The 26,762-nt window shown below is 43.4% G+C and overlaps 1 protein-coding gene across 14 annotated transcripts in view; it reads left to right on the top strand.

Annotated features, from left to right (window-relative positions):
• Positions 1-26,762, top strand: part of rbfox3a (RNA binding fox-1 homolog 3a) — a 1,511,127-nt gene that overhangs the window by 1,344,721 nt on the left and 139,644 nt on the right. For 12 of the 14 annotated variants that reach the window (XR_010977565.1, XR_010977567.1, XM_068058136.1 and 9 more), the window contains one exon: positions 9,447-9,587. Coding sequence is in view for 12 of the 14 variants with exons in the window: in XM_068058136.1 (XP_067914237.1) it covers positions 9,447-9,587 (141 nt within the window). In the remaining 2 variants the exon portion in view is untranslated. The remainder of the gene's footprint in view (positions 1-9,446; positions 9,588-26,762) is intronic. The other 2 variants (XM_068058135.1, XM_068058142.1) reach the window with 1 other exon arrangement.

Here is a 26,762-nt window from a genome sequence, read left to right on the forward strand (position 1 = left end):
AACGCATCTGCTCTGATGATGCTACCTTCCATGACGGTGCTTCTGATATGACCTCCTTTTTCCTCAACCGAGGATTTTCCCCCCACTGTGGTTGACAGGGCCCTCAACCGTGTCTGACCCATTTCCCGCACCTCTACCCTCACCCCTTCCCCTCCCTCCCAGAACCGTGACAGGGTTCCCCTTGTCCTCACTTTTCATCCCACCAGCCGCCATATCCAAAGGATCATCCTCCGCCATTTTCGCCACCTCCAGCGTGATGCCACTACCAGTCGCATCTTCCCCTCCCTTCCCCTGTCAGCATTCCGAAGGGATCGTTCCCTCCGCGACACCCTGGTCCACTCCTCCATTACCCCCACCACCTCGTCCCCGTCCCAGGGCACCTTCCCCTGCAATCGCAGGAGGTGTAATACCTGCCCATTTACCTCCTCTCTCCTCACTATCCCAGGCCCCAAACACTCCTTTCAGGTGAAGCAGCGATTTACTTGTACTTCTTTCAATGTAGTATACTGTATTCGCTGCTCACAGTGTGGTCTCCTCTACATTGGGGAGACCAAGCGCAGACTGGGTAACCGCTTTGCGGAACATCTCCGCTCAGTCCGCAAGCAGGACCCTGAGCTTCCGGTTGCTTGCCATTTCAACACTCCCCCCTGCTCTCATGCTCACATCTCTGTCCTGGGATTGCTGCAGTGTTCCAGTGAACATCAACGCAAGCTCGAGGAACAGCATCTCATCTACCGATTAGGCACACTACAGCCTGCCGGACTGAACATTGAGTTCAATAATTTCAGAGCATGACAGCCCCCCATTTTACTTTCATTTTTAGTTATTTTTTCTTCCCTTTTTTTTTACATTCCTTTTTACATTTTTTACAATCTTTTTTTGCATTTATTTCATTTCATCTTGGTTTGTTCAGTTTGCTTACTCACTGTTTTTTTCAGGTTGTTTTTCTTCAGGTTTGCACTTGCTGATGTTCAATATTCAGTATATTCACACCTAATCTGTACTAATGCTTTGTCTTTCAACACACCATTAACATATTGTTTGCCTTTTCTCCGTGACCTTTTGGTCAGCTATGTGGCCTGGTCCAATCTGCACCTTCTCCTTTGTTATCTCTTGTCCAACCCCCACCTTACTTGTTTATAATTTGTGACTTTTCTAATATTTGTCAGTTCCGAAGAAGGGTCACTGACCCGAAACGTTAACTCTGCTTCTCTTTCCACAGATGCTGCCAGACCTGCTGAGTGATTCCAGCATTTCTTGTTTTTGTGTCGCCATATTAGTTAGTTAGTTAGTTAGTTAGAGATACAACACTGAAACAGGCCCTTCGGCCCACCGAGTCTGTGCCGACCATCAACCACCCATTTATACTAATCCTACACTAATTCCATATTCCTACCACATCCCCACCTGTCCCTATATTTCCCTACCACCTACCTATGCTAGGGGCAATTTATAATGACCAATTTACCTATCAACCTGCAAGTCTTTTGGCATGTGGGAGGAAACCGGAGCACCCGGAGGAAACCCATGCAGACACAGGGAGAACTTGCAAACTCCACACAGGCAGTACCCAGAATTGAACCCAGGTCGCTGGAGCTGTGAGGCTGCGTGCTAACCACTGCGCCACTGTGCTGCCCATTATATTATAAGAACATAAGAACATTCCCCTGTATCCCATGGGCTTTTCTTTTTCTGATGAGTCTGCCATGTGGGACCTTGTTAAATGCCTTACTAAAATCCATGTAGGCAACATCCACTGCATTACCCTCATCAATCCTCCTTGTTACTTCCTCAAAAAATTCAATTATGTTGACTATTCCTGATTAATCCATGCCTTTCTAAGTGCCAGTTTATCCTATCTCTCAGAATTGATTCTAATAATTTTCCCACCACCGAGGTCAGACTGACCAGCCTATAATTATTTGGCCTATCCCTCGCACCCTTTTTAAACAGTGGTAGAACGTTCACAGACCTCCAATCCTCTGATACCTTTCCTGTATCTAGTGAGGATTTAAAGATGATCCTCAAGCATCTGCTATTTCCTCCCTGACTTCTTTTAACAGCTCAGGGTCTTTTACTCTCTCCAGGTAGAACACAACCCCAACTCAAATGTAAAATTCCTTTTTGTACAAGAGAGACAAGCCTTCCTTTCAGGGAGAAGTCTTTTTCTGGTCAGCAAACACAAGTCTCCAGCAGCAACTGGCTTTTCAACCCAAAAGTAAAACTAAACTTTCAACAAACAAGTCACAAGACAGTCATAAATCTGTCTGGTTACTTGGATACAGGTTTTACAGCCTGCACTTCAAATACCAAGACAGCATTCAGTGCTCATAGAAAGTCCTTTCTTCTCAGTCTTAAAGGGACACAGACCTCTTAGTTTAAAAAAAAACTCTTGTGACAATATATTTAATTTTGTAGAAAGTCTTTCTTACTCAGAATCCAAGAAAATCATGGACAGCATCAGGAGGGGGCCTGCATGCTATCCCCTCTCCCAACATGGCATCTGAACTTCTGGTCAGCATGGGCAGGTGGACACCAGCGACATACCCAAAGTGGCACTCTCGCCCTGAATTCCTAAATAAATTTCAGTGCAATCAGTGCTGGAGGGCACTGTGATGCTAGCGGAACCATCATAACCCATGGGATTTCAGGGCCCACCTGAGGTAACAGATACTTCTTCAGGCTGAAAAGCCCAAGTTCCTTCCATCTTTCATCACTCTTCAAGCCTTTTGTCCCAGAGATCAGCATGTGGCTCTTCATTGCATTGTCTCCTGCATTTAAATGTCTCCCTTGTTCCTCAGCAACTCAAACTGGCCACAGTACTCAAGATATAGCTTTACATGCTACTGTTTTGACTATGCAATTCAACCTTCTATTGGCTCTGCATTGCTTGGACATTTTGGATTGCTGAGCCTACTAAAACTCCTAAGTTTCTTTCAGCTTGCAGTTAAAATCTTAAAGGATGCCCCCAAAGTATTTCACAGCCAATGAATTACTTCTCAAGTGTAGTCATTGTTGTTTTGGAGCAAATGCAGCAGCCAATCTGTACAAAGCAATGGTCCACATACAGCAATAGGATGAATGATTTGTTAATCTGCTTTGATGGTGCTGGTTGAGGGATGAATGTTGGCCACGACAATACACTGCTTCTCTTTTATATAAAAAGCGTGCCTGAAGATCTTTTTTGTCCACCTGATCAAGCAGATGGGGACTTGGTTTCATGTTGCATCCAAAATTCAGCAGCTCCAGCAATGTAGCATTCCCTCAGTACTGCACTGAAATGTCAGCAGAGATTATGTGCTCAAGCCTGGATAGGGACCTAAACCCACAAATGTTTGACTCAGAAGTGAGAGTGTTGCCACTAAGCCAAGATGACATTTAGGATTGCATTGCTGCCACACCAATGTGTTTGTCCTGTGACCTTTTTAAAAGTAGCTGGTGCCAGATAGCCTAACCTTGGCCCTGGTGTATTCACAATCCACCATGCACGGTTCCCCCAGAGCATTGTAATATCACATAAATGATTTCGGGTGCATTCTAACATTATTTCAGCTCATATCACACAAAGAGCAGCAGCCCCAGCACTTCTGTACTGAGACAGCAGTATCGACCCCTATAATCTTTCACCTCAATGCATTCACTTACCTCCTAATAGCTAGACTTTGATTTATGTTTCAGTACTTTGACCCTGTCTTTACTTATTCCCCACTTTCCCTTCTCATTATGCAAATTTTCAAGTCAATTTTACTATTCATTTTTATCCATGCTGCCCTTGACATGTACCTATTTTCCTCGTATTTATATTTTCCCGGCTGTTATTTGAATTGCAGGTTCCTACACTATCCTCCTTTCCAATTTGCCTAGGATAATGATGTTGCCTTTATTTATAGCAACCCTTTTTCTTGGAAACAGGTTGAAGTAGTTTCCAATAAAGTGTAAAAAGAGCTAAATAGGCAGAGATTAACGATACTGCCACAATAGTAATTAGAAGTGGTAAAATTAGATCAGCCTGCAATATAGAAGTTTTTTAAGTGGTGAAATGTCAGAGCTTGTTCCACATTGCACAATTGCAGCATCTGCTGTACATTTTCCTGCTGTGCCAGGTTAGACTATTAGTTGATTTTCACTCGGTGCTTGCTGATATGTTTCTTCACATTTGTTACCGCATTCTTCCATTTAACTTGAATTAACTGCAGAATTAAGCTACAATTGCCACTAGAATAAAATGCAGACTATTGTAATATACATTTGCAAATCAAAATCACTGCTAGTAATTATGTGTTTAAAATGCCTTAGCTATCTCACCTTCAAATTCATATTTGCATACAGCACCACTTGACCAATTGAAACTTCATATGTATCCTCCAGCAGTGTCCACAAATTTCCCAAAAGAGTCCATATTATTTATTTACATTTTCATCTTTTTTCACGCATACTAAGATCATTTTTCATTTAAAATTGACCTTTCTTCATTTCAAATTGAATTGATCTTAAGCTATCTCAGTTTAAGAGCAATGGGTGCCCATATTGATTTGAACACACTAATTCTGAAGTATTACAAATTTCATGGAATAACTCAATCCTATTTAACCCTTAGACCCAAGCTGTTAGGAAATTCAAGTTTCCCTGGGCCAGCCATTTATTTTCAGTCTCTAGCTCATACAATATTCTGATGAAAGAAAGACTGATTACAATGATAAAGCTGCTCAGGTGTTAGGAGTACCTATATTGTGACCATGTTAAGTACCTTCCACAAAAATAAAAGCTTAAAACATTTCCTACTTCTGTGGAGTTGCATGATCTCATGATACTTTTAGAAGATTACATCAGTCAAGTCTTTAATGGATGTTGGCCTGCATTTTGCGGTCAGCGGCAAACAAAAAGCGCCCACTGTTCATAATGCTTAATGCAGCCCACAGGCTTTTAGTGGGCTTTTGCATGGCACCTTAGTAATTAGAGATCTATTTCAGTGCAGCACCCTCAACAGGGGATCTGGGACTTGTGTGAACAAGGCAAGCAACAGTCAGATTGAAGAATCCTCATTGAAACACACACAGTCTAAACCAGGAAGTGTGCACTAGGATATTTAACTCAATATAACATCATGTACAAAAGGCAAAATAATGAGCAGGAAAGAAAGGTGGGATTAAGAGAGGGAGATAAAAGAGATATAAAGAAAACGTTTTTCATAATTCATTTTTTAAAACCACCAGCAATACTGCAAATCTGAAGGAGTGAGACTCCATATTTGTAAAAGTTAATTTTCAGTGCCAGAGAGATTGTTTGGTAGTAATTAAGACTTATCACGCCATTAAAAATTCACACATTTGAATTGACACACCATAACTTTTTGTAGAGTCTTAGTAGGTAAGTACAGCAAATTCACACCACTGATGTGTCTTAATGTTGAATATTACTGTGAGGTACCAGTGTAGCCATCCCTCAGATATTGTCTTTTTCTAATAGTCTCTGTGTACCCAAACCTGTTTTCCATTTCCTCCTTTAAATGAACAGGGCCTGCCACAGTAGGGGTAAATGGCATTGTGCTATCCCTTTGCTCAGTTTGGCATCTTACACAGCCCCTACAGCTCTGCTAGAAGTGTGTCTTACAGCTCCCGGTGTACACGCATATCATTGCTTGGAACAGAGTTTAGCTACATTTTAATTGGATTCCCTCCCTGATACTATTCTTTGTTTACCAACAGAAAACTATTATCACAGTTTAAGCCATGTTGTAAAGTGCGAATCAACATCCGTGGTGACTGATTGAGACTTTACACCTGGTATTATATTCTCTTCGTTTTGGTGGATACTTAGAATCATAGAGTTATATAGCATAGAAACAGGCCCTTCGGCCCACCGCGTCCATGCTGACCATAATGCCTATCTATACTAATCCCACCTGCCTGCATTAATTCCATATCCCTCTATGCCTTGCTCATTCAAGTACCTGTCCAGATGCCTCTTAAATGTCGCTACTGTTCCTGCCTCCACCACCTCCTCAGGCAGCTCATTCCAGATACCCACTATTCGTTGTGTGAAAAATTTACCCCTTTGATCCCCTCTAAACCTCCTCCCTCTCACAAATTTATGCCCTCTAGTTTTAGTCACCCTTACCATGGGAAACAGACTCTGGCTATCTACCCTAACTATGCCTCTCATAATTTTATATACCTCTATCATGTCCCCTCTCAGCCTCCTTCGCTCCAGGGAAAACAGACCCAGCCTATCCAATCTCTCTTTATAACTCAAGCCCTCCAAACCAGGCAACATCCTTGTGAATCTTTTCTGCATCCTCTTTAGCTTAATCACATCTTTCCTGTAGTGCAGTGACCAGAACTGCACACAGTACTCCAAATGCGGCCTAACCAACGTTATGTACAACTGTAACATGACGTCCCAACTCTTGTACTCAATGCCTCGGCCAATGAAGGCAAGCATGCTATATGCCTTCTTCACCACCCTGTTTACCTGTGTTGCCACTTTCAGGGAATTATGTATTTGCACCCCAAGGTCTCTCTGCTCAAGAACACTCCCCAGGGCCCTGCCATTCACTGTATATGTCCTGCCCTGGTTTAACTTCCCAAAATGCATCACTTCGCACTTGTCTGCGTTAAATTCCATTTGCCAATCCCTTGCCCACTTTCCCAGTTGATCTATATCCTGTTGTAACCTTAGACAACCTTCTTCACTGTCCACTATACCACCACTTTTGGTGTCATCTGCAAACTTACTAATCATGCCCCCTACATTCACATCCAAGTCATTAATATATATGACAAACAAACTTAGCAGGTGGGAAATTTTGGATGGCTTTATTTTCTCTTGTAATTGCACTGTTCAGGTCAAATCCTGTGTGCTGACAGTAGAGGAAATATCAAACTTTTCAAACTCTTGGACAGTTTGTGACTCAAATTCTTAACAGTAGAGTGAGGGAGTGTAATATATCCAAAGACAAGTTGTGACGGTCAGGAGCTGTGCAACAAGGATATTTTATTTACAAAATACACTCAGGCAATTGTCCACAAAACACTAAAACTGACAAAATAAAACTTTTAAAAGGTGAAGGAAATAAATTAAGCTAAAATAATCCAGGAGGGTCAGTACCTGATGGGAGCAATTTCACTGCCAGGGAGCTCTATATAGAATTGGTTGTAGCATATATTTGTCATAAATTTCACAGCTGTCTGATACAGCAATGACAGACTAAGAATTGTTCGATGCAAGAAAACCTTTCAAAGCGTACAGCTTTATACTGACAATAGCAATATTGTTCATTTTCATTAATCTTCTTGTTTTCCTGGGAATGTAATGTTTTTCCCTATTGATTTATCACAATTACTATGATTGTCTTGAGTTATTATTAGCATAACAAAGAAAAACAGATTCTGTTGGTTATCATATTGGGTTTTTATACATTGCATTACCACATCATCCTTATCCTGGCATTCTGCGAGTCACACACACACAAACACACACACACACACCAGCTGCAGTGTAAAAAAAATCTCAATAAAAGCATTTTTAAAAATCTTAACCGATTATCAAGTGTGCAATTTAAACAGAACATCACAGCTTGCAGAATATGTGCAAAAGCAAGAGTTTTATTTTCATTAAACTTACTGTGCAAGTCTGCAAGTGAATCACACAAGCTCTCCGTTATGTTGGAATAATAATGGAAGACTGTGTTGGTGATCTGAAATACAAGGTGTCAGATCAAGCCTCTCATCAGCCTGTTTATCCATAGTGCCCAAAGACATTAACTGCATTGTTAAAGTTGATCACAGTCTCTTTAAATGCTTGAGCCAACACCTTGTTCTTCTGATTTTTTTCAACCTGAAAACAAACTGCTTCAGCTCAAAACATAAACTCTCCATTGTTGCTGATGCACTGGAGGGTGTAGGTAGTTGACATCCCATCATATGTTACAGCTTCATGAGATAAATCTCAAGTGAGCTCGACTAACCGAAATCAAACTTAGTGCTTGTGTGTGTTCAGTCTCACTGAGTTAGGAAATAATAAAAAGAGCGAAAGCTGGAAGTCTAAATATTGGAAATGCACAACAGGTCATTTGTCAGCTGAAGGGAAAGATATGTTCACATTTTAAGGCACATGAGTCTCTGATCAAAATAGCTATAAATTAAGTATATTTAAATAAATTGAAGACATAATATTTATTTCTGCAAAATCACAAAGAAGTACCACAATTGCATGTGGTCGGAATGCTGTCAGCTGAAGCCTGGGTACTCCGAGTGTGCGGCTGTTGCAGACAGTGTGGGGGAATATGAGACCTCAGCCTGGGTTCAGTTTAGCTCTCCCACTTCGTAAATGGATTGAGTTCAGTTCTACCATTGTATGTGGGCTATGTGGAGGATTTTTTGATAATAGAATGTGCCACTTGAATCAATGACTTCCTCAGTATGCATTATTTCTAAGGCTTTTTTAACATAATAGTTGCACAAGTTTAACTTTATTAACATGTCTTGTGTTACAGCTTTGTTTTTGGTTAATTTGATTTTTTTCCCCTCAATGTTTAGCTGAAATTTGATTGTGGAAGAGAGTGAGATCAGCAATATGAATCCTGGTCAGATAGTGCAGCTGGCTGTGGCCAAATATGGTCCTTGAATAAACCTGTGTTCATGTTGGCATTATCACATTGTTTTAGAGGACACAGCTATTGCATAAGTGACAATAATCATGCAAATACCTTTCTCTGCCACTTAATGAAATGCACTGCATTCTGAAACCTTCTGACATGCTGCGCAGTTCTAAAATATGGAATTGCATTAAAGATGACAATTAGTTCATACAGTAGTGCAGGGCCCATGATGCTCTTTTTGTGCATAAATGTTTTTAATCATGAAGATGGACCCATAGCTGAATGAAAACATTACCATGTTAGATTTTTAAGCGTGAGGATTGTAGAAAAAATCATCAGCACCTCTTCAGAATACACTGAGAATTCTTCAGATCCTCTTACTAATTAGTTTGCCATGATCATGAAATAAGTCACATGGTTTTGCAACCTATTAGAAAATGGAGTAATTAGTTTCATGTAATCAAAGTGGATATAAAGGGCTACTTTATGTGTTTGCATGTAGGCTTATTCCTAATGAACCCTATTTTCATATCTGAATTTGGTTTGCAAGTGATCCATCGATACTCATTGTGCTTTGTTGTGTTCCCCTGGGTAATACAGAACAATGCACATTCCAACATTAAGTAGATTGTATTCTAAAAGTGGATAGGAGAAGGAAGAGGACCGTGACTAATGGGGAAGGCATGCAAATATGGCTCGTTCAATTTGACAGGCAATTTGGATTCAAAATGGCTATTCTAGGAATGAGAATGCCTCACCTGATCTAACCTCACTTTTATGTCATGGCTGGCATACTTTGCGTGTTACTTGCCGACTGTTTTATCATTTCCTTTTGCTGTTCTCCCAGCAGACAGATGAAGCCGCACAGACAGATTCGTCACAGCAGCTACAGTCATCAGAGACCACAGAGAAACAGCAGCCCAAAAGGTTACATGTCTCCAACATTCCCTTCCGATTCAGAGACCCCGACTTGCGACAAATGTTTGGGGTAGGTGCATAGCTTTTAATCATAAATGACACAACGATCCTCGCTGCCTCAGAAATTTTGAGCTCTGACATGTATATTCACACTTGTTCAGCATTCTACAATCAAGTGCATTGGAACTGGACAGGACAATCTTTATTGATTGAATGGTTTACAGATTGGGTGATTGATTGCAATTTTACAGAAGAAAGAAATGGTAGCAATTTATTGCGGCAGTGTCAGCACACTTCAAAATGGACTTTAATTAGGGATTTTGCATTTAACTCCAACATTTCCAATCAAGTGTTTTGAAGAAGCGGCATTCTTCAATTTGACTATTCTACTATCAATCTGCTGAATGAATATGTGGTTAAAACTATTTTTTTTTAAATTTGATGTGGAATAGCACACCTGCTATCTACCAGACCTGTCACTTTCAACTACATGAGCTTAAGACAGGTACAGCTGTGTGTCCCTGCTCACTTGTACCCAGACCCCATCTCCCAAGCAGTGTTCAGTTACAAGGTGATAGTGATAATAGTTGATTGAAGCAGAGAACAGATGCATTCTTTCTAGTATTGGTTAGGTTAGGGATTTGATTTATGCAATCCTTTACTTATAAAATTGAAATGACATATGTTTAAAAGACAGTAATCTCAGAAAGAAGGACAATACATGAGTACCAATTTTTTTTTTTAATGAATTGGGCATACAGTTCATTTGAATTAAATGCTCTAAATCCCTAATTAAATGATTCTTTCAGAGAACTAAAATTAGGTCACAGTATCATGTGCCATATCTTTATTTTTAAAAAAAGTCAAGACATTTATAGAGAAGACAAGGGTAGAATTTCCAATGTGTGGAACACCCCACCGGCATGAAATGGGAAAGGTGGGAATTGGGGAATTGGTTCGCCACTGGTCCATACTTGTCACGTGCACCGTGTCATTTTCTCCTTGGCAGTGGCGACTGGTATACTTTGGTCCCACACATAATGTATGAGACTGTTACTTTGCAGCCATCCATTTCCTGAGATTTGGGTGAAAATTCTGCCCAGTGCTACATCCCCCCCCTTGAATACACATTGCCAGCCAGCATCAGGGATACCTTTCGAGAAGTGTCTTTTTAACGTTGGATTGCTCCTGTAACAGTTGCTGAAATTGAAGATGAAGTTATGGGTTTTGCATTCAGTGCTCTCCACTCCTTCAGTTTGATGGAAGAGAAGAAAAAGAGCAAAGAAGGGTTGCCAGGGAGATGCAGCTGCACAAGAGCTGGACTGTCTGTACCTGTCATACAATTGTTTAGGCTATCACAGGCCTATCCATGGTTGCCTGGCACTGTTAGCTAAGAAGTTGGATCTTCAAATGGATCTGGTAACCACTTTCTGCACATGGATGGCACTACAACTGACAGTCAAGGTCACCATTGCCCTCAGCATTTGTTCCTTCAGCTCCCATAGTGCAATGTAAACCATTTTGTAGGATATAGATGCAGTATTCAAGGGCATTCTTTGCCACATTGCTAGATTCTCTAAAGTCCGTGGGGTTTATTGATAGCATCCGTATTGCCCTCTGAGCCCCAACAGGAACTGAAAGCAGTTCCACTTCACCAGTTTTCAGCTGGTCACTTATCAGGAGCTCAGGATCAAGCTGGTAAATGCCGACTTCCCAGGCAGCAGTCAAAATATTTTCATTCTAAGACAGTCCGCTTATTTGAAGGCAAAGGCAAATTGCAAAGGAGGCTCCTTGGAGACCAAGGTTACCTACTTCAGTTATGGCTAATGACATATTTGTACCTGACACTGATAAAAGCACATAAAGAGTGCACATAAAGTGAGCCTTTCCTGCTACTGAGATCCCTATAGAGAATACAGTGCTTCAGGTACCTCAACTGGTCAAAGGCTAGTTTACAGGGCACTCCCAGCACTGTCTCCAGGATCATCATTATCTGTACGCTGCACAAATTTGCAATAAAAAAGGCCTAAGCATGAAAGATGCAACCAGCAATGGGCTAGATCAGGGCTCAGGCAATAGTTAAAACGGCAGTCACAGTAACACTTTTGCAGTCAGGAAATCTGCTTACATACACAGGACAGATTCAATTAAATCCTTAAGCTTTATCTTTAAGCACCTGTAGACACAAAGCTCATTAATCAAGTAGCCCAAAACAACACCTAAAATATTGTAAAAGCGAAATACTGCAGATGCTGGAAATCTGAAATAAAAACAAAAAATGCTGGAAAACTCAGCAGGTCTGGCAGCATCCATGGAGAGAGAAGCAGAGTTAACGTTAACGTCAGTGACCTTTCATCAGAACTGGCAAATGTTAGAAATGTAATAGGTTTTAAGCAAATAAAGCAGGGGTGGGGCAAAAGGTAACAAAAAGGAAGGTGTTGATAGGACAGAGGGTCACAGAGACTAACTGACAAGAAGGTCATTGAGCAAAGGCAAAGGGTGTGTTAATGGTGTAGTGAAAGTCCTGGATTGCTGGTCAGAGCACTTTGAAACTCTCGTCAGCGCCAAGTGCACAGTACATGATACGGCCATCAATCGCATCCAACAACAGCCTGTCAAAGAAGAGCTGGATGAGAGCCCAACTCTGGAGGAAACTGTAACCGTCATCAACCAGATGAAGAACAACAAAGCCCCCGGAGTCGATGGAATTCCATCTGAAGCCTTGAAGCACGGTGGCCCTGCCCTTTACACCACGCTCCATAAGTTTTTCACGGCCTGCTGGGAACAGGGCAGGATTCCACAGGATCTTCATGATGCCGTTATCATCAGCTTGTAAAAAAACAAAGTAGAAAAGTCAGACTGCTACAATTACCATGTGATGACTCTCCTTTCTATTGCTCGGAAGATCCTGGCTAGAATACTTCTGAACAGGCTTGTGCCTACCATTGCGGAAGAAAACCTCCCAGAGAGTCAGTGTGGCTTCAGAGCAAACAGAGGCTCCACAGATATGGTATTTGCACTCAGACAATTACAAGAAAAGTGTTGTGAGCAAAACAAAGGCCTGTACGTCACTTTCGTAGACCTCACCAAGGCATTCAACACTGTGAGCAGAGATGGACTTTGGAAAATCCTTGAAAAACTTGGATGCCCACCAGGTTCCTGGCCATGGTGAAGCAGTTTCATGAAAATCAGTATGGACAAGTCAAGCAAAACAGCGACCTCTCCAATCCCTTCCGAATCTCCAATGGCGTGAAGCAGGGATGTGTGCTGGCCCCGACCTTATTCACCATCTTTTTCAGCATGATGCTGCAGCAGGCAACGGAAGACCTTAAGGAGGGAGTTTACGTATGCTGCCAGACTGATGGAGGCCTTTTCAAGCTCAGATGTCTTCAGGCTCACACAAAGACACAGGAAAAACTCATCTGTGAACTTCTTTTCGCCGATGACTGTGCTCCCCGGCCCAGAGCCAGTCAAACCTGCAACGTATGACAACACGTTTTTCCGAGGCAGCACAATTCTTCAGACTAAAAATCAGTTTAAAGAAAACTGAAGTCCTGCATCAGCCTGCACCCCAAGAAGAATATAGACCACCAAGCATTGCCATTGAGGGAACCAAGCTGAATGCCGTCAAGCAATTTACTCATTTGGGGAGCGTCATCGCGTTTGATGCCACCATAGACAAGGAAGTGGACAATAGGCTCTCAAAAGCAAACAGTACATTCGGCAGACTTTACAAATATGTGGAGCAACCACAGCCTTAGAGCGCAGACCAAACTCAAGGTGTACAAAGCCATAGTCCTCACCATCCTTCTGTATGTCGCTGAGTCATGGGTCCTATACCGCCGTCATGTACACCTTCTAGAGCGCTTCCATCAGCGCTGCCTCCACAGCATCCTCAAGATCTGCTGGCAGGACTACATCACCTGGAAACAGCCAACATCACCAGCATCGAGGCCATCCTCCTGCAAAGCCAACTGAGTTGGGTGGGTCACGTTGTCCAGATGGACGACAGCCCAAGATCGTGTTGTATGGAGAGCTGACTACAGGTGAAAGAAATAGAGGGGCCCTGTGCAAACGTTTCAAGGACTCCCTGAAGAAGTCTGTCTCTGTGCGCCACATCGACCATCGCCAGTGGGAAGCGCAGGCCGTAGATCGTGATGCCTGGAAATGCTACACCAGGAGGCCTACAAACACATTTGAGGCTGAGCAAAGAACCAGCATGAAAGAGAAAAGGAGAAGGATGGATCCATTTGCCCCCAGCAGCGACCACACCTTCACCTACACCTGCTGTGGGAGAATGTTAGGGCGGCACAGTGGCGCAGTGGTTAGCACCGCAGCCTCACAGCTCCAGGGACCCGGGTTCGATTCCGGTACTGCCTGTGTGGAGTTTGCAAGTTCTCCCTGTGTCTGCGTGGGTTTTCTCCGGGTGCTCCGGTTTCCTCCCACAAGCCAAAAGACTTGCAGGTTGATAGGTAAATTGGCCATTATAAATTGTCACTAGTATAGGTAGGTGGTAGGGAAATATAGGGACAGGTGGGGATGTTTGGTAGGAATATGGGATTAGTGTAGGATTAGTATAAATGGGTGGTTGATGTTCGGCACAGACTCGGTGGGCCGAAGGGCCTGTTTCAGTGCTGTATCTCTAATCTAATCTAATCTAATGTGCCGGTCACGGATAGGCCTGACTAGCTACCAGTGGGCCATCAACCAATGAGTACAACCTTCCCAAAATTTTTGTCTGCAAATGATATGTTGGCCTTCATAGCGAGAGGATTCGAGTACAGGAGCAGGGATGTCTTGCTGCAATTATACAGGGCCTTGGTGAGGCCACACCTGAAATATTGTGTGCAGTTTTGGTCTCCTTATCTGAGGAAGGATGTTCTTGCTATAGAGGGAGTGTAGCGAAGGTTCACCAGACTGATTCCTGGGATGGCGGGACTGACGTATGAGGAGAGATTGAGTCGGTTAGGATTATATTCGCTGGAGTTCAGAAGAGAGGGTGGATCTCATAGAAACCTATAAAATTCTAACAGGACTTGACAGGGTAGATGCAGGAAGGATGTTCCCGATGGTTTGGGAGTCCAGAACCAGGAGTCATAGTCTAAGGATACGAGGTAAACCTTTCAGGACTGAGATGAGGAGAAATTTCTTCACCCAGAGAGTGGTGAGCCTGTGGAATTCGCTACCATAGAAAGCAGTTGAGGCCAAAACGTTGTATGTTTTCCAGAAGGAGTTAGATATAGCTCTTGGGTTGAAAGGGATCAAAGGGTATGGGGCGAAAGCGGGAACAGGTTACTGAGTTGGATGATCAGCCATGATCATAATGAATGGCGGAGCAGGCTCGAAGGGCCGAATGGCCCACTCCTGCTCCTATTTTCTATGTTTCTATGCAATACCAACCTCCTTGTATGAGCTCCCTGAAGTGACACTCTCGCTGGGCAGGAGCTCACACACAATACTTAATGTGGGCTGAACCTAGATTTTCAGGTGAGCCCACTATATTGCTCATCCTTGTCATCATTCCTGCCTCAGTTGCACCAATCATTTCAACTGTGCAGTGTTTGAATGGTCAGTGGGAAGCATTGTAATGTTCTGAATAAGTGCATTCAGCATATAGTGTGATTGCAGTCTAGGGCTTGTCTCTTGCTATAGGTAGGTAGAACTTCAGCTGAGGACGCAGCATTTTTGATTCTTCACATTAACTTCACATTAACATCGTAGTTTACCTCTCCCAGAGGTCAGATGGCTGCCAACTGCACTAAATTATTTATAAACTTAAACCCAGACTTAGTGTTTGTCCTTTCCCAGCAGAACCTAATAACTACACATTATATTGAATCTGAAGATTATGAGATATCTTTTCCTCTGGGTATTAATTTGAATAAAAAAGTGGATAATAATAAACATGACTGGTAGAATGTGGTAACAGACTTTTTGTCCTTTATTACTGTTACTTCGAGTCTTGCTCACAGCCTGGAATAAATGTCAGTAAATTAATGAAAAGAAAAAACAAAAAATATTGTGCTTGTTAAGGAGTCTGAGACCTTGTTAAAGGCATGCCCTAAGAAAATCCTGAAGAACTGTGCAGGAGCAATATGATGAAATGTGAGTCCAGGACTCTGATTCAGTTATTCAAGTGATTGACAATATTTGGATGCATCAGCAAAGCATTCTGACAAGTGAATCGTACCATGGATTCTTGAGCCAAACGGCAGCTTATTCACATTCCAGCACTGGAGGAGAGGATGTTGCAGCAGTGCAAAGGTAAAATAGCCATGGAACTAACTGTCCCAGGGGGTGGATCTAAGGCACCGTACTGAACGTGATGGAGGATCAGTACATGATGAGACTTGTGACTGAAGTTTGCTATCTGCTCCTTGAAGACAATGTCCGCAGGCAACCATGCAGAATGTAGTGAAGATGCCCCCACTTAAGCCAACTATGCTATCTACTGCTGCATGAAGCAAGTGACTCGTGCTCTGTTTTATCATGCACCCATCTGATGGCTTTCCCAAGGTACAGGACATTGTTTGCTGTTTGTATGCTGTCCGCACTACCAGTAGTTCCATTTCAATATGCAAAATCATATCCCACAAAATAATGCATGCCAAGGGACATTTTGCATCATGTATTCATTCTGAAGCAAATCTGACATAGCTCTGTCAAGGCAAAGGAAGCAGGGAAGGTTGGCTGTTTGGACAAACAGGCTATGTTATGCATTCATGGCTGGTGATACGACTGCACAACCCCCATACTCCAGCAATAATACAGAAGCATGGGTTAAACAGATCTTCATTGAGCAAATGCATGGACCACTCAGGAGGTGGCCTTAAAATATGCCCCACAGAGGTCAGAAAAATGGTCACAGTGTGTTGCATGAGGCACAGTATTCCAATGCAGGCTGAGACTTAAACGTGTATTTCAACGAGGAGCAGTAGCAAACCATAAAAAAACCAGAAGGACAATGGTGTACAGCAGGTGTAAGCAGCAGACCAGGAAATGCAGATGGGGAGATTTATGTGTGAGGATCTTTATTGACAGTTCTTCTCCTAGTCCCATTGAGCTGCACAATTTGCCGTTATTACTTACCATGGGCAGACTTTCAATAACTGAACTAGTAGTTGCTCTTTCTATTTTGATTTATTAACATTTTCTATTCTGTGCACTAAAATAATGACAAAGTAAAGGGGTTATCATCTGTGTTATAAGAGCATACAGAGTAATGTTATACAAACAAATTAAGGATTTTTCTGCTAATATTGCCAATAGTAATTTTTAGACTGTGATATCTGTGTACTTGTGCTTGTCAGGTTTAATTTGCTTTTCTCATATTTTCACTTTTTTTTGGAATATCTTTCCATCCCTTTTCTGGGTGTCCCATTCCCAAGTGCTTATTAGCTGAGGGCTCAGAAGTGGTGGATGAGCACCCTGTCAACAACCCAGCAGCATGGAATTAATAAAGCTACCCATCTCTATTGGAAACATAATTTAACATATCTGCACCAGTGACAGAGGGCAATGTGCATAATTCAATGATTTGGGATGTGCACTTGTTACCTCAGAACTGCTACTGAGATGAGAGGCAACTGGCTGCTCACAAGACTCTGCATGCTGGAAGTTAGGTTCTCAGGAGGCTTCCAATCCTTCTATGAAGCAGGAAGCCCAATCCCAAGACTGAATTTCTTTTTAAGTCTGAGAGGTGATCCTATTAATATGTATATATAAGGTGGGATAGAAAATGTGAATTTGAATATTACTTTCATTTGTGAGATTAGGACAGGGAGGCATGGGTTCAAACTAGTCAAATGTAATTTTTAAATATCAAGAAGTTCTTTTTCGCACAATGTGTGATTGGCATTTGGAACCGACTTCCCTGTAAAGTGATGAAGTCAAAAATTCTGGATATATTTAAGAAACAATTGGAGGTTGCAATGGGGAGGACTTGGGAAAACATTATGGTGTATCTGGGTGCAAGAACTAATATTGGCCTAATAATCTTCCTCATCCATAATTACCTTGTGATCTTCCTCATCCATAATTACCTTGTGATATGCCCGTTGGGTATTGTATAGTTAAGACATGAATTATTCAACAATTGTGCACAATTAGGGCAGAATTTTATGTGGCCATTTGAAGCGGGAATGGTGGTGTGGGGGATGGCGAATCATGTCGGAAGCCTCTGCATGGAAATCCAGTGTTGTGATGTCACTTCCGGATTTAGTCAGCGGCGGGAAAGCACCAAGGTGGAATCGCTGCCCCGACGAGAAAGGAATGTATTTTAAATTGCTGAGAAGTTAATTTCAATGCATTTGTATATAATTCATCGCAATTCAGTGGGGGGGGGGGGGGGAGGGGGCACATGATTAAGTGGAAGGTGGGTGGCATTCACATGCCTTTGAGTTCACCACCATTAAAATCTGGTGGCACCGAGGTGAGGCTTCAGTGCCGCGATGGTTAGGCAGTTATGCTCAGCACTGCATAGGGGAAGAGGGGGGAGTGGAGGCCATTTTTAGACAGCAGTGCTGTGCGCTTTGCAAGGGGGTTCGGGGTCTCGGTAAGGGGGGTTGTATCAGGTGAGTAAACTGTTGGGCGAGATGTGTGTTTTCCAATACTGCTGAATGAGAGAGGCAACTATCAGCATGGGTGGGCACTCAGAGCCATTGGAGTCTGCTGGGAGAAGTAGCAAAGGCTCAGTTGCCAAGGCACTGCACTGTAGGCCCATCATGGCTCTCATATTCTCTGTATTTTTGGACTCCTGTGGAGTGATGTGGTGCCTCCAACGGAGGGAGGGCCAAAAAGTAGCTGCAACTGCCTGTGAGCTCCATGACAAGAGCAGCAGCAGCTGGCCATGCCAAGAAGGACTCACTCACACCAGAGAGTGTACCAGACTCAAATCAGCTACCTCCAAATTTCCAAGCACCATTGCCAGCAAAGACTACACCTCTCCAGGGAGGTTGTCACCAACTTATGCAATCTGCTGCAGGATGAGTTATGACCTGTGGGATTTGGGGGTCACCCTATGCCAGTGGGCCTGAAGATCGCAGTGGCAATAAACTGTTATGTGTCTGGATCATTCCAAGGATCCATCAGGGACATGTGTAGGGTCTCCCGGGGAGCAGCACACCACTGGTAACTAATGCCCTGTTCGAGAGGACCAGTGACTATGTGTGCAACTGGACTAACCCTGACAGTCAGACTGAGAGGGCCATCGGATTTGGGGCAATCGCTGGATTTCCCCCGGGTGTACGATTGCATGCATGTGGCCATCAAGGCTCCCACAGACCAGCCAACTGCCTTCATCAACAGGAAGGGCTTTCATTCCATCAACGATCAACTGGTCTGCAACCACCGAAAGCGTTTCCTGCAGGTGTGTGTCCACTTCCACGACTCCTACAGAATTTGACAGTCCCACGTGCCACAGCTTTTCAGACCCCCCCGCTCACCTTCAGGGATGGAAAATCAGGGATAAAGGCTACTCATTTAAGACATGGCAACTTACACCTGTGAGAAACTCTCGCAGTGCAGTAGAGGAGAGGTACAACACTTGCCATAGCTCCACCCGAGTGCCCAGCAAGGGTTTCATGTATCATTGTGGTCTGCTGTACACTGCACAACCTAACACTGCAGAGCTGGGAGGCCTTGCATAATGTTGAGCAAACAGCACTGGATGTTGCAGTGGAGGCCAGGCAGATTGAGCAATGTGCCAAGGAGGCAAGATACAATCTCATAAATACCTGCTTCCAGCCTCCCTGATGTCCACTCACAGAGAAACCATAAAGGCTCACCTCAATGCATGTAGTCTGTTGCCTCCTTTCCATCCGTGTTCCGTGCCCAGTGCCCAGCTCCCAGCTGAAACGTACGCTCGTGCCCTTGAGAGATCATATTTAATTGAGGCTATGCTTACATTGGCATTCCACTAAGGGCGTAGAGGGGAAATCAACAGCTCACAATTAACGCATGATAGAATAATCACTTTTATACAATGAACATTAATGGCTTGAACAAAAGAACTTTATATGAAGCATCACATGTCAGATATCAAGCACTCGTGAACCTCCAAGTGTGTCTCGGTGCTGTTCTGAATATGTTTGCGAGTGCTTCTACGAGGTGCGCCAGCAGGGGGGGCTGGAGGCAGGCTGCTCATCAGGCTGCTCTTTGGCCTGTAATGACTTCAGCAGTCATCCTCTGGCTGCCTGAGGCCTGGAAGGGTCCTGCTGCCTGCGGGTTTCCTTCACTAGTGCAGGACTCGCCTCCAGCATCGTGGCTACTGGAGCTGAGCTCACTGGTGGACAGGCTGAGGAGCCGCTGTCCACACTTGGAGCGCCCTGAGGGAAACCCACAGCTGTGGAGGTCAGCCTCTCCTCCTCCCTTTCAAGGCTCACTTGTACTTCACCTCTCTGCTCACCAGAGAAGACTCCAGGCACCTTGTCCATCTCTCACCTTGACCTTGCTGCGTCGAGCTCATGGCCAAGATGATGGTGTGCAGGTCTGCGCGCATCTGTGAGTTCTGGCTCTCCATGAGGGTCGCCAACCCTTCAATGGAGAAAACAATGTGCTCACATGCCTGATACATGGCAGCACTCATGGCATGGATGGACTCCTCCATTGTCCACTCAATGCTAAGCATTGCCTCGGGCATCTCCACCAGATGTTGCCTTACTCCTCTCTGCAACTCCAGCCTGCCCTGTGCTGTCGCCACCAGAGACTTGTCATCAGCCTGGGGCTCAGCATGGGCCTGGCCACCCACAGTCCTCCGACTGTCAGAGGCCTCGGCTGTCTCAACTGCAGCCAGCTGCTCGGGCATGTGTGCGGTGCTCACACCAGCTTGTGACCCTGATTCTACAGCTGAGTGGAAACCCACCGAGGTGCAAGTATCTGCACTGGTGGAAGGTGCAGGAGAGTCAGGGGATGGTGCATCCTCTGAGTGCTGATCCTTCTCAAAGGTGGACATCTGGCCCTCTTCTGCTTGAGTCTCCTGCCGATGCCGATCTGCATGAGAGAACACAAACATGTGTGGGTTAGGCTGTCCAGATCTCGTCATGCCAACCATACGTGCTGTAGGTCTCCAGAATTGAACTGTATGTCCATGGAAGCCAATCCTCACTCTCTTGCAAGGAGACTACAGTCTCTCAATTTGAAAAGGCGAGGCCACCCTGTGTCCCTGCCAATTCTAATGCCTTTTCCTTGGCTGTGGTTGTGATGTACTCGGTACTTGAGTTTAGCAGAGTTTGATGTAGGATATGAGGCAAAGACAGAGAGACAAAGACTGCAGCAGCTGAACAATAAAGTCTTCTCCTTTTATTCTGTCCTACTTTCACTTTCACTTTGCTCGCATGTGTGTTCCACGGCAGCCTCTCGAGTACACAATGCAATTGCAATTTCAAAACACTAGAACACTACATCCCTCCCCTTCTTAGTAAGTGAGAGACATAGCATGTATCAGTGGTTTGCTTCTAAAAATGTAAATGATAAACTCAAATATAAATAGTTCATTTTGTAACATAGTCACTTAAGTATTGTGGTCATTTTCTCTCACAACTAAGATATCGTCTGATATCAGATGTTGTCTCATTTGACTCATGTTCTTCAACTGAGATGTCGATGTTGGAATTAGATTCCATGCTTGCGAGTGGTGTTTTCAGTGCTTTGAAGAATGACGCGTTTCTTGTGATGATTTGTGAACCACGCTTAGCAGTGATCATTGATCCTTTTGTGTTGGTTACAACAAATGATTGGATGTCATATGGGGTTATTTGCTTTCCAATAGGACCATCACATTTCACAAGTATCTTATCTCCTGGCTTTAGCAGTGTAGCTCTAAATTTCACGCTTCACTCTGCATGTACTTTCATCTGATCCTTCTGTTCACAATCGCATTCGCATACATATTGATCATTAGCTCTGTGGGTTAGCTCAGGTAGATGTGTGCCCATGGGATGTGCAAAGATGAGTGAGCTGGAGGTTTTCCAGTAGTTGAATGATGTGTCGCTCTGCAATTATGAAGAAAGTGATATAGCTCTTGCTTCCATGACTTGTTCTCAGCTGTAGCTGTATGTATCACTTTTTTCAAGGTTTGCGTAAATCTCTCGACTCCACCATGAGCTCTTGATAACGGGGTATGATTTTCCTATGAGTGAACCTGAGGTTGTTTGCGAATTTGCTGCACTCATCACTGTTGAATGGGAGTCCATTGTCAGTTCTTACCGTTTGAGGGATTCCAAACAATGCGAAGATCTGGTCAAGCTTTGGGATGACTGCTTTCATTGAAGTTGACATAACTAATTTCAAAATTGGGAATCTGCTGTAGTCATCAGTAACAAGAAGTAGGTGTTCACCTGTGGGCAAATCTGTGAAGTCAACATTAACTTCAATCCATGGTCCTGGAGGTAGTTCAGACATCTTGAGAGGATCATGTAGATTTGACATTGCGGTTGCTTGACATGGCAAATGGTGATTGACTTTGTGCTCTACCATGCGATCGATTCCTGGGAACCATACCTTTTCCCAAAGGAGTTGTTTGGCTTTGACTATTCCCTGGTGTCCTTCATGTGCTATATCGACAACACGTTCCCTCAATGAGTGTGGAATGACAATACAGTTGTTGCGTAATACGAGATCAGATGTTGTTCTAAAGTTGAGCTCATTTCGAACATTGTGAAGACCTTGTAGTGTGCTGTGATTTTGTTTGATAACGTTTTCTCGATCACAACTTTGCAGTTTTATGATTCTATGGCCTTCACACATAGTTGGGCGGCACAGTGGCGCAGTGGTTAGCACCGCAACCTCACAGCTCCAGCGACCCGGGTTCAATTCTGGGTACTGCCTGTGTGGAGTTTGCAAGTTCTCCCTGTGTCTGTGTGGGTTTCCTCTGGGTGCTCCGGTTTCCTCCCACATGCCAAAGACTTGCAGGTTGGTAGGTAAATTGGCCATTATAAATTGCCCCTAGTATAGGTAGGTGGTAGGGTAATATAGGGACAGGTGGGGATGTGGTAGGAATATGGAATTAGTGTAGGATTAGTATAATATGGGTGGTTGATGGTCGGCACAGACTCGGTGGGCCGAAGGGCCTGTTTCAGTGCTGTATCTCTAAATAAAAATAAAATAAATAAAGTTGCAAAGCCTCATCTTGTTTTGTTTCCTCTTTGATGCTGGCTCGTTTTAGCGACTTTGGCACCGCATTTAGGCTTACGTAATTAAGATGTTGTTCAGCAACCTTTTCCTCATGACTTGTAGGACCGACTGTCAGCAGTGGGTGTCGTGAAAGGTAGTCCGCTGGGTTGAGTTTGCCTGGCTAATACTCAACATGGAATTCATACTCTTGCAGCTTGAGTATCCAACATTCTATTCGAGTGTAATAAAAACAAGAAATGCTGGAATCACTCAGCAGGTCTGGCAGCATCTGTGGAAAGAGAAGCAGAGTTAACGTTTCGGGTCAGTGACCCTTCTTCGGAAGGGTCGTTTTTATTTCAGATTTCCAGCATCCGCAGTATTTTGCGTTTATTCTATTCGAGTGGGTGGTTTGCCACGTGAATTGTTGAACAAGCTCACTAGTGCTTTATGATCGGATATTACTTTAAACTCGCTTCCATATAAGTAGAGATGAAAGTGTAAAATACCCCATGTGTTTGAGAGTGCTTCTCTCTCTCTGAATAATGTTGCTCTACGGGCATCAGTGATCTACTTGCCATCGCAACAATTGACGTGTTGCCTGCCTTGTCTTTCTGTACGAGAACTGCACCTAAGCCAACCAGCTTGCATCCACAACTAGCTGTCTGTTTTCTCAGGGTCGAAATAGGCATTTGTGCAACTTGCTGACAAACGTCGTTTGATCTGGTGCACTGCCTGTTTGTGTGATTTAATCCATTCACAAATGGTGGTCTCTTTTGTCGGATTGCGTAGGGGGGCAGATAGCGTAGCGAGGTCAGGAATGAAGCGACTGCAGTACTTATCTCCATTCTTCTGCAAGCTCAATTTGATGGTATCCTGCATTGAGGTCAAGTTTAACAAAGTGTTTAGCACCATTCACTTTATAATGTCATCGATTATCGGTGTCAAGTGTCTTTCTCATTGTATGGCTTGGTTTGGTGATCTCATATCAATGCTGATTCTAATCTTGTTCTCGCTCTTGGGTTCCTTGACGACTTGTATAGATGAGACTTAAAAGGTCGGCTCATCCCCAGCTTTCTCAATAATGTCAAGTTCCTCCTCTGTTTCCTGACATGAAATGGTATTCGTCGCCATTGATGCACAACTGGGAGCACATTAAGGTCTACATGCAGCTTGCATGTAACACCTTTCAGCTTGCTGATACCAATGAAGTGATCAGCATTCAATTCGAGAATGTTTTTGTTATGCGAAGGAATCACGTATTTGACTGTAATCATGTGTAAATCTGTTGCTGTCTGGAAACTGATGAGCGTGTCACATTCTCTAGATATGACATAAAATAGAGCATTCATTCTATGCCTTTGAATGGGACTGGTGTTTCCAAAGTTCAGAGAATTTTCAACAGTTTGTCACTGTTGTAAGGGAAAATTTTCGTATTCCCTGGTTTGCAGAGAATGGGGCAATCCTGAAGTTTGTTGAATGTTTTGTCTCCCATGACATTGACAGTCACTCCTATGTCTATGAGAGCATCTACATCCGAGCAGCCAATGGTCACTGTCACACTTGGCTGTTTACTGTGTCTCAGAGAGAGCTCAAAAGTATGTTCAGGGCCATCCGCCTGTACATTAGCTACATTCTTTCGCCTTTTTATGTGATAGGCACCCTTTTGTTGGTATTGGTCTTAGTTAGTTGATTTTGCTGATGAACAACAGACACCAGCAGAGTAGTTGCATTTTCCACAAGCTTTACACTGTTTACCAGTGGCAGGACACTCAGTCTGGTGTGGGTAAGCACTGTCATAATGAAAACATTCGTTGGGTGAGTCGCAACTCTGTTTGTGAGACAGTTGTTGTTGCTTTGTAGGTGGTTTCCTGGCACGCGAGCAATAAATAGTGTTCACAGGAGTTGAACTTGGAGCGTGGTTGTTACTGTTAGCCTCAACTTCAGTAGCTCTGGACACTCAGAATGATAGTGATCTTGCTAACTCCAGCAGCTCTGACAGCTTTGTCTTTCTCGAGTGCTTTATAGTTAACTGGAGAGACAGACTTTGATTATTTGTGTTTTCATTTCCCGTTCAACATGTTCAACATTACCAAAGTCACGTTTGGTTGCTAGTTATCTCAAATGTGTGCAATATTGTTCAATTGTCTTGTTTGCTTCTTGCTTAGTGCATTGGAAGACAATGGTTTCGTATAAGGTGTTTTTCTTGGCGTGAAGTGGCTTATCAGCGCATTTTTCTGCTGAGTTGTCATTTTGCTCAGCCATAAGTGTCTCAAAGATATCTTCTAATTCTTCACCTCCATAGTGAAGGAGCAAGGCATTTTTCCTTGTGTCGTCTGTGGTTGCGAAACCTGCCATCATGCCTTCGAAACATCACAGCCACATTTGCCAACGTGGGAATACAGATGATGACTCAATGCACATCAGAAGGTGGTAGATTGGGCATAGACAATGCCATATTGATCAGCAATGCAGTGATAAAGGATCCGGGATTGTGTTACTTTTCAGAAGAAACTTCTCTGCAGCGATCTGATTTTTTTTTTGATTGGATGGTTATTTTGGAGTGATCAGTGTGTGAGTATACACTGTACAAGCTTCCTGTGTGTGCTTAACATAGTCTCCAAGTGAAAAGGCTGTCTGTGAAAGTAGACAAAAACCTTCCAAAATGTTCATACCTGAAAGCAATGTTTCTGTTTTTTTTCCATCCTTTTTCTGTTTACGTCGCCATTGTGATGCCATCGAGACTTAAGTGAGGTTTAGCCAAGTTTGGTATACGATATGAAGCAAAGACAGAGAAAGACTGCAGCAGCTGAACATAAAGGCTTCTCCTTTTATTCTGTTCTATTGTCACTTTCATTTTGCTAGCATATAAGAACATGAGAACATAAGAACTAGGAGCAGGAGTAGGCAATTCAGCCCCTCGAGCCTGCTCCGCCATTCAATACGATTATGGCTGATCTCATCTCGGCCTCAACTCCACTTTCCTACCCATTCCCCATAACCCTTCAACCCATTTCTAATTAAAAATCTGTCTATCTCCTCCTTAAATTTACCCAATATCGCGGCATCCACCGCACTCTGAGGTAGTGAATTCTACAGATTCACGACCCTTTGAGAGAAGTAATTTCTCCTCATCCCTATTTTAAATCTGCTACCCCTTATCCTAAAACTGTGACCTCTCGTTCTAGATTGTCCCACCAGAGGAAGCATCCTCTCTATGTCTACTTTGTCAATCCCTTTAATCATCTTATATGTGTTCTACAGCAGCCTCCAGAGGACACAATGCACAATGCAATTGCAATTTCAAAACACTACATACAGTGGTGAGAGGCCAAAGATCCAGAATGCCTCCGCCAGTTCCGGATGGCTCCCTTCTGTTGTGGGCCCTGCAAGAAGAAAGATGGAGATAGTCAAACGTCACAGAGATATCAACGTGATAATTCTGCTAGTGTCAGCCGCTCGCCCTCTACCGGGCTTTCAGGCTGCAGTCCGTTCTCAGGGGAATTAATGGAGGTGAGCTGTGAAAGAGGGTGGCATGTGGCCGAAAGGCAGTCATACATCTGTCAGGATGTGGTGATGCCTAACCCCTCTTGCCAACACAGTTGTGGTGTCTCCCTCCCCATATCCCACTTCCTCCTGCATAGTCGCTTGCAATCACTAAAAAGGAGAGATGCGGAGCACTCACCTTGGCAGAGCGAAGGAGGTCATTGACCCACTTGTGGCAGTGTACCCAGTTCTACATAGTCATCCGACACACCTCTTCAATTTCCTCATGTTCAGCTCCTTTTAAAGCCTGTTTCTCAAATCATTGAACAAGTCTGTTCTCAAGTGTCATTCATAGTATCTCCTGAGAAGTTACAACTCTTTTTAAAGTCTTTGTCCTCCGATTGTGGGAATTTTTTGCCCATAACAATGGGAACAATATGGATTGAGTTAGGGTAAATGGACAGTTTTAAAATACAGATATTTCTCAGTTCCAGCAAGAATTCTGTTAATTCAAAGTTATCATGCATATTTTAGTACATTCTAATTCTGATATTCTAAGTCACGAAATTTGAATTAAATACTGTAAAAAAGCATAGTGGTAACCTGTGGCTATTGTTATCGGACTAGTAATCGAGAGGCTTGGATAAGTTAA

Source organism: Heterodontus francisci, chromosome 26 (genome assembly GCF_036365525.1).
Source record: "Heterodontus francisci isolate sHetFra1 chromosome 26, sHetFra1.hap1, whole genome shotgun sequence".
Taxonomy (NCBI): Eukaryota; Metazoa; Chordata; class Chondrichthyes; order Heterodontiformes; family Heterodontidae; genus Heterodontus; species Heterodontus francisci.